Source organism: Geospiza fortis, unplaced genomic scaffold (genome assembly GCF_000277835.1).
Source record: "Geospiza fortis unplaced genomic scaffold, GeoFor_1.0 scaffold147, whole genome shotgun sequence".
Taxonomy (NCBI): Eukaryota; Metazoa; Chordata; class Aves; order Passeriformes; family Thraupidae; genus Geospiza; species Geospiza fortis.
In genome coordinates this window covers 2,530,679-2,539,638 of record NW_005054372.1, presented here as the reverse complement: position 1 = coordinate 2,539,638, position 8,960 = coordinate 2,530,679, and the positions used below count along the sequence as shown (strand labels likewise).

General features: G+C 40.6%; 1 protein-coding gene across 1 annotated transcript in view; it reads left to right on the top strand.

Annotated features, from left to right (window-relative positions):
- The window catches only part of HTRA3 (HtrA serine peptidase 3), a 26,354-nt gene that overhangs the window by 1,413 nt on the left and 15,981 nt on the right, over positions 1-8,960 (top strand). Inside the window, exons 3-4 of the mRNA XM_031060071.1 lie at positions 154-579; positions 7,996-8,100. Of these exons, the coding sequence (XP_030915931.1) occupies positions 154-579; positions 7,996-8,100 (531 nt within the window). The remainder of the gene's footprint in view (positions 1-153; positions 580-7,995; positions 8,101-8,960) is intronic.

Below are 8,960 nucleotides of genomic sequence, written 5' to 3'. Positions count from 1 at the left end.
GTGGGACCTGCCGCGGGGCGGGGGGTGGGAGACCTGGGTAAAGAAAGTCGCGATTTTCAGTGGCCTGGGAAGACTGAGTGGCTCTAGGGACTCTAAAAACCTCCAAAGATGTGGAAACTAATGACACCTGTGGTGTGCGGAATGGATGCTCAGGTGCTTTCTGACCAGCAGAATTGCTGGATGCTCAGGGTGGGCTTGGGCTGGGGTTTGGGCAGGGTTCCCCCAAACCAGCAGCGCGGTTGTGGATGATGCCTGGCAGTGCTTCCGGGACAAGAGGCGGGTGCGCTTGCCAGATGGGAGCGATGTGGGTGAGGGTGACTCGGCTGCCAGGCCAGGGCAGCGGCACCAGCCTCCTCCCGTGCGGCCGGTGCCACCTGCGCTCGCCGCGCCGGCCGCGCTGTTGGGTGGCGGTGTTGGTGTTGGTGGCATCCCCCGTGCAGGGCACAGCCCGCACAAACAGAGAGGGACCCGGGAACACCTGAGCTCCGGGACCGTCCCTGGGGGATTTTGGGCTGTTAGGCAGATTGACCCGACAGGCGAATCAGAAAACGCCTCTAAAAGCCCATCAGGGCAGAAAAAGTGCTGAGTATTACATAAACCACCTAAAACATAGTCTTTTGCTTGGTTTGCTTTCTTCACCAAAGGGGTTTGTAGTCTTGTAGAGCCCTAAGTAGGGCAAAAAGTGTTGTAGGGAAGAAAAAGCCTGAGAAGTTCCTTCATAGTGTAAAATATTGATACTCAGGCTATCAAATAATCTTGTGTTTGTAGTAAAGTGTTGAGGCCTTTGCTCAGATCCTGTGATATGCTATGCACAACTTCAGGCTTGGTGATTTAACTTTGCAAAGTTTCGTAATCTTTTAAGCTAGTAATTTCCTTTTAATGTTAAAATGTATCTCTTTATGGAAGTGTTAATGCTGTCAGTATCTTTCCACATACTTTCTGGTATATTATTTTAAGGCTTTGCTTCTGCTGCATTTGCCATAGAGTTCCTGAAAAGACAAAAGTGCTGTGCTTAATGGAGTTTTCAAACATGCATTAGTGTTTCTATCATGTCAGGTAAACCACTAACCATCCTATTTATTCATAACAAACTGGCCAAAATGATAGGGAGGGTTCAGAAGGAATAGAGGTACTGTTGTAGCCGTTCTGTGATTAGGGGATCTTTCATATATATTTTGGTCTTTGGAAAGGGTAAACCAGTTCAGAGTGGGAGGATATTCAGGTGATGTTCCTGGAGTTTCTTTCAGAGCATCTTGTCAGAGCCAAGAACTGTTTCAGATGCCAGCCTGAAGCTGCAGCGTTCCATCTCTCCAGTATTTTGTAGTTATAAATTGGTTTTTGCCTGTACCTTTTCACATCAGCAAATGTTAACTTTAGTACTCCTAAGTCTTGGTTGAAACTGATCCATGTGAAATAATCAAAACGTTTAACCAAAATGACTGAACTAGCCTGCATCTGAGAGCTTGCTGAGTGCTTGGCATTTGGTAGATGTGACATTTTCTTTAAGGAATCCTCCTGAATCTAATGCTAATAGGCTTAGGAATTTAGGGCTGTGAGGCAGAAGAGATTTTTTTTTAAGCAACTATTTTAGTGTTTACTTTATTTTGGCTTTATTTTTTTTTTTTTGTCTCAGAAAACATCAGCTTAGATGAAGCATCTGGTTTTCAGTTGAGATTTAATTCTTTTTTGTTCAGTTCTACAGCTGCACAAACTGAAGCTCAAAGAAACCGAGTGTCTTGCCCAAGGTCAGGCTGAGTTGGTGGTTGAGCCAGGAATAGAACTCAATTATGGGGTTTTTTGTTTGTTTTGGTTTTTTTTTTAACAATAACTTGCAATGGCTATAATGAGAGGCTTGGAAGAAAGTTGACAGTTTAAAATTGCTGTCAAATTTCTTTTTCTCCTGTTCTTGCCTGGCCTCAGATGACTCAGAATTTGAAGGGATAAGCTAGTTATGAAGTAAATGCAGTTTTACTTAACCATCCATACATTAAAACAATCTCAGATAACAGAAGCTTCACATAGTATGACTAAGGCCCTATTTAGAACATGTGCAGACCCAGAGTGGCTCCTGAAATGTCTGTTCCTTTCCTTTTTCAGTTGCTTGTGCTGATGCTGAGTTGGATTCTGGCTGTGATAAACCCAGACAGACTGAGAAACTTAGCTGTGGTTTCCTGGTGACAGCAGTCTGGTGAAACCTGGGTAGTAGAGGATGAAGGAAGGAAGGAATGAGGTGTCCAGGGTTACTGAGTGATAATTGAAAAATTAACAGAATTTAAAATGTTTTTGTCCTTGTTGAAGTCCTGGATTGGGTTGAAAAGCACCATGCCAAATTGTAATTTCTACACACAGTGGACTAAACTGGGTGTGCATTGCATGGAGGTCCAGGAGCTCCATAACCGATGCTCTGCAATGTACCAGTGCCCAGGTGCCTCTCAGAGATACCAATGGGAGCAGTCTGCAGAAATCCTGAGCAAAGTTTAAACTCCCTGCTACAAACACTGGTGTTTTTAAAACTTTTTTAGACACTAGATACCTTTATATATGGGAATATATTGTGAAGCAGCTAGGGGTTTTTTTTCTTGCCTTCTGTCACCTACTATGATAACAAAAAGCTATTACAAGCTAGCATGTAAGCAGTGGAAGAAATACTTTTGGAGGACAACCTCTGTAATCAAAGATCTATTCTTACAGAGCCCTGTTTCTCAGGGCAGCAACTGTAAGTTTTAACAATGCCATGTATCAATCAACTAAGATGTCAAACATCTCACTCAAAGGATTCACTTGGTCATCTGCCTTCTACAGTCAACCTACTTGTCTCTTGAACAAAGGACTGGTTTTGATCTCTCAGTACAACTTATCACAGTTAAATTCCTTGCAAGGTTATTTTGCAAATAGCTTCTGTGAAGAGAGATTAAATGTCAAAAGATTTGTATTTTCTTACCAAAGACATGGAAGCAAAAGATTTTTTTTAAATACTGATGCTCTTTTGTCAGTGGAACTAGGAAAATTAAAAGCTTACTTACAAAACCTTTGAGGCTGGACTTGACACTCACCATTTAGTGTCCTCGGCACTGTTAACCTGAATTCACTCTCAGAAAGGGGTTGTGATGTTAAGACTCACCTAAGTCAGTCAGATCTTTGCAAGATAGGAGCCTAAAAGTTCATATTCCTAAGAGAGTGTTTGAAACACAATTAATTCCTAAGTCATTGCACACAGGTGTTTGGAGTGTGCCTGTACATAGCCTTAAGGATACAGAGGAAGAACTGAGTTTATGATTATGTGCATTTCTGAGAAGTTGGCCCAGTGAGGGATAGAAGTCTCCTGCTGGTGTTATTGCCATCAAAGCCTTAAAGCTGCCTGCAGCTGTATTTAGGGAAATGTACTGCGAGGTATTAGCTGGAAACACAAACTTTGGTCACATTCCTGTGCTGCTTGTTTTCCTTATGCCTGAGTTGCTTTGAGTTACTGCAGGTGAGGATGGATAGTGTGCAGGATTTGGTGTACAATTCAGAGTAGAGCGTTTCACTGCTTTGTTAAGGATGGGTAATAACAGGAAAAGGCTGTTCTTGTTGTATCTCCTCATGAGGGTCACTTGGAAAGGAGGGATGCCAAGCATACAAAGTCAGTGTGGTGTCTGTGCTGGAAAGCTTGTGCCAGTCTGTCTCTGTCTGGCCCTTGTGATTGCTGCATTGCACAAGAAAGCCACTTTGGTGTTGGTTCACCAAATTGTTTTCATCTGTGCACGGTAGACATCCATTGTATAAACAAGTTGCCTGAACCATAATGTGGCATTAAACTCACCAAGGCTTTATGGTCAGTGCACAGCTATGCAACTTGATCTTAATGCTGAATTCATCAGAAAAGCTGCTCATGAACCTATGTTTCCAGCAGATGTTTCTGTTTTTTAAGCAGAGACATTATAATCTTTTATTTGTCTTTCATTTCTTTCCATGAAAGCACAGTAGGGACAGTGTTTATCCCTGGTGATCAGATCTGCCAGGTTGCAGTCCTCCCTTAGACATAATAATTTTGCTGAATGCACAGATCTTTTCTGAAGCTGGTTTTAAAAGGGGGATGGGGAAACAACCTTAAAAGAATGAGTTTTCCAGGCTCACAAATTCTTAATGAATATAAAATTGTGGATTTTAATACAATGTATTGTCTTTAAGAAAGTAGTGAATGTGATTTGATTTAATTCTACAGGGACTAAGTTGGCAGATATTCAGAAATGTTCAGTCTTTTGCAAATGTAAATTGGTCTGGTTTTATTGTCTTCAGTGGGATTATAATGATTATTTCTGCTGAATTTTTTTCCAGTTCTCTTCATACTAGGTTAACTCTGCAGATTTGTTGGCATTGTTCCTGGTTTACAGCAGTGTTAATGAGATTGATGTGGGTCTATTGCCTCTGCAAGAAAGTAAATAAACCGCTATTTAATGAACCCATAGCCTGTAGATAGCACCACTATCCAGGAAAAATCTTAAATTGATAATAAGGCTACTCCTACCCGAAAGGCACTCAGCTTTAGCCATTTAAATTCAGTGTAGTTGGAGCCCATAAAATTGGAAGCATAAGATCACATTTTAGAAAATAGGCTGAAAATCTTTAGCTCCATGCACTTACATTGAAATCTGAATTTTAAGTGTTCTGCAAGGGGAGTTGGAGACCTGAAGATCTAATCCTAATCTTCTTGGTCTGGTTTCTTCAACTCATTTGCTCCCTTTGGTTGTTGTAATTATAGGCTCAAAGTTCTGGGCTGCTGAAAATCTGGTTGATTTGTGGCTATGGAGCAGATTAGGGAAATCTCATTTTTTTGACTAAGAAATGCATAGACAGCTAAGGACTCATACAGTATAAATTTGGTTTTGTTTCAAATGCAACCTGGTTGCAGCACCTTTGAAATCTTGGTTATGCAACACATGGCTAATCGGATTAAATAGTGTTTTTTTGCCAAGATAAATTGGATTTTGTTAGTGTGATATGATTTTGAACACTCAGTAATAACATGGAAAATAATGCACGTTATTGAGAGACCTTTGAAAAACTATGTGGCAAATCTGAGAGAGTCAGTGGGTCAAAATCCACAAAGGTGCTGTGGGCTCAGAGCTGTTACATGCTCAGGGCAGCAGAGAGTTGAGGGCTGTATGGGGCTCTACAAGGCAGCAGAAATATGGAGGGGGGAGATACATATTTAACTTTCTCTTTTAGTAAGGACAGTGGTAGCAGCTGGTGTCTACCAACCAATGCAAATTAAAGGATAGATTCTACCTCTACAGTTATAACACTTGTATTCAGGGTGACATTATACAGCACACTCAGTGCTGGATGTTGCTTCCTTCTTCAGTTTCCTAGGCTTCAGTTCTTACCTTTTGAAGTATATTGAGGCCTTCTGATGAAAACCGTCAGTTTAATAACTATGCACTAAAATGCTGTTAATAATAACCAACATTTCAGTTCCCTTAGATAGCGCAGAGTGAATGCAAGGGTGCAGTTACACCTTCCATGTCTGTAGTTTGAGTTCCTGGCACATCATATAATGTGTTTAAAGGTTCTCATCACTGCCAGCTTGCAGAAAATTATTCAAGAAAGATCAGGTTTGTAAGTCAGTTTTCACCAGTGTTTGGTCCCCACCAGACAAGAGAAAAAACAGCTCGTCTCTGATCAGCCCAGATCTTCAGACATGCCTTTCATACAACGCCTGAGTGTCTTCTTGATCCTCCTTTGTTTCAGATTTCCTTTTAATATTGGTGCAGATTTCAATTTTCTTTCAGGTTTGAGCATTCTTGTCTTCTAACCCCAGCAGGGAGGTTCTGGGCTTCTGCTCAGACAGAGAAATGTTTTCACTGTTGTATGAAAAGAAGACAAACATTGTTTTGGTTTTAGTCTCCTCTCTGTATTGCGGCATTTTATTTTCCTCGCTTTTTTCATGTTGCATTCACTACCTCTTTCAGATACTTTCTCTCTGTCTCCCCCAAATCCTACCTGAAAAGCCACTGCCACCCATGATGTTTGCCTGGTGGGTAGTCAGGAGTGAGGTTTTTGAACAAGCGTCTTCCTGTGCTTGTGGCCATGTACAGTGCTGTATCCATTTGGCCCGGGCAGAACAGTTGAGCACTCAGAAGATGCAAATGGATTTAGTTGCCCTGACTCACACAGAGCTATGCTGATTTACACCAACTGAAAGGCTGCATTCATCCCCAGTTTTTCCCCAGTTCTGTGCAGTTCATCAACTGCCTTTCACTGATGCATGGTTGTGTCTATTAGGATAAATGTGATGGCAATGTTATATCCTGTCAGTGAGCACTTGCTGTGTAGGCAAGTGTTCAAAGTCATGTCAGTAGACTTCAAAGGATATACTGCATAATCAGGCAAGCTGCTTGGGAACTGAAGGTAAAATAACTCTTCAGTGGCCTTGTAAGCAAAATAAATAACAGTATATTGTGCTTATATTTGACTGTCCTCTGTGATTCCTGTTTGCTGTGTCTCTTTTAAACTAAGCACTAAAACAAGCACATTCAATTGGCTGGAGGGATTCTTCTGAGTGTGTGAGAATGTACATAGAAATAATAGACTGAACCTAGTCCTGCCAAGCTGTTCCTTTTGTTTATTCAGTATCACATAAATCTAATGTGCTAAATTTAAGCAGGGTTTCTTTTCATTCAGAACTAAATCCCATGTCCAGTAACAGGATAAAGAACTTGCAGATTTCTGTGAAGAAATTCCTAATCTTCTTGGTCTGGTCTTTTCAACTCATTTGCTAGATCCCATAGTTAATTTTAAAGCTTCAGGCTGTGAACACAAAAGATTGCTATTTGAATATGGGGATACATCCCCTGCATATGCTTTACATATGGTGTGGTGATATGGCTGCAGAGAATATGACATTTAGCACAAGCAGTGCTATTCCTTTGGGGTGTTGTGGTGCTAGAATCCAGGATGCTGTGGGCTTTTTGGCCCCCTCTTTTAAGACCTTAACTTCACACTATTTTATTCACTCTTAATGAATACTGTGTATAGTGCTGTTTAGTGTAGTACCATACTAGGCTTTTGTCAGACATTTTAGTAGTCTATTGCTAGACCCAGCTGCATGTGACAGCTTGAATGTGAATTTGCAGAAGGTTTCAGGTGCAAAGGTTGTAATTGAAATCAGGTTTCTAATGTGTCTACGTAAAAAAAATTAGAACTTAAGTTTGAATTGTGACTCCCAAATTCTACAGCTGTGGTATTCAGCATGTGTTAGACCACATCTGGAATACTGCATCCAGTTTTGGATCTCTCAGCACAAGAAAGGCACTGACAAACTGGAGTGAGTTCAGAAGGTCATGAGGATGTTTGGGGAGAACTGGACATATCTCCTGTGAGGAGAAACTGAGGGTACTGGGCTTATTCAGCCTCAGGAAGAGAAAGCTTCAGGGGGAGCTGAGAGCAGCCTCCCTATGTGCCAGATCCATACAGAGGTGCATAATGGCAGGATGAGAAACAAGGGGCATGAGTTGGAACATGAGCTCAACAAGTTCAGACTTGATGTAAGAAAAACCTAAACATCATGGGGGACAGTGAAGCAGTGGGACAAGTTTCCCAGGCAATTTCTGGAACGTCCATCCTTGGAATTTTGCAAGTCCCTTTGTAGCTCATGCAGCTTTGAGCAGGAGGTAGAACTAGATACCTCCTAAGGTCCTTTCCAGCCTGACCAATCTTATGACCCTCTGTGCCTTGGATAATAACAAGTAGTTGTCCTCAGATAAATGCTCAAGACAGAGCTTATAGGCTTCCAAAGAAAATAATGTAGAGCTAAGTGATGCTGATGTTTAATTTTCTCAGGATCATGCAGAATGCTGTGTAAGTTTTGTACAATGTTAATGACTTTGATTCCTTTTCCGGTACTGTTTGGAAACTGTTCTAGTAGGAGAAACAGATCAAATCAAGTCAGGTTCATCTTGCATACTTGATAAAAAAATATATTGTCTTATTAACATATCCAATTCTTTCTGCTAGTATAGGTCACCTACAGTCCAGCAGCCCAAGATACAAATTCAACTTTATAGCTGATGTGGTGGAAAAGATTGCACCCGCAGTTGTGCACATTGAACTTTTTCTCAGGTAACACTTTCAATTCTTTGTTTTAGTTACATTGTTTAACAAAGATCTACAGTGTAGTAACTTTCCTTTTGAATTTGAGGTTCGCAAAATATTCTAAAACATTACAGCTGACCCATTTCTCCAGAGAACCACCCATTTGTGTGTTTTGTTCAGTAGATCTATTCTAATGGGTTTAGAGTACTATACAATATATACTGTCTACCCTAAATAAGTATATCTCATTTTTGGAGGTCTCTTCAGCCTTCACTAAAATGTTCTGCTTGTTGGATTGTATTTGTTATCTCAGTTTAAATACATGTATATGTATATATATATATGCACACATATATATACATATTTATATTTATATGTGTGTGTGTATATATTCAGACACTAAGCTGATAAAAAAAGGCTTGTTGTTACTTTTTCAACTTTGAATGAGAGGTGATTTTGTTTTGGCAGGAAGAGCATTAAGAGGTAGAATGTCGAGGAGATGTAGCCAATCTAAACACAGAAATGACTCCTGATAGGAAAGAAATTTGTACTAAATTTCTTGACCAGAACATCACCAATATTCAGGATGTGGAAGCTGGACCTGAGGTGGCAAGATCAACACTGAGTGTCAAAGCAACCTGAGAGGTTTAAATATGAGTCCTCAGAACAACCTGCTGTCAGAACAAATTACTGCAAATATTGCATGTACTCTGTTATGTGAATACCTTTCTTCCTGGAGTCCTCTCAATTTCCACAGATATAAGAAATCCTTGGAGAATTTTTGTAGGCTTTTTTAATATACAAAATCAAGATAATCAAGTGTATCAGGACACATATAGTTTTATGCATATGGTGATTGGTCCTTCGAGAGGATGTTACAGCTGAAG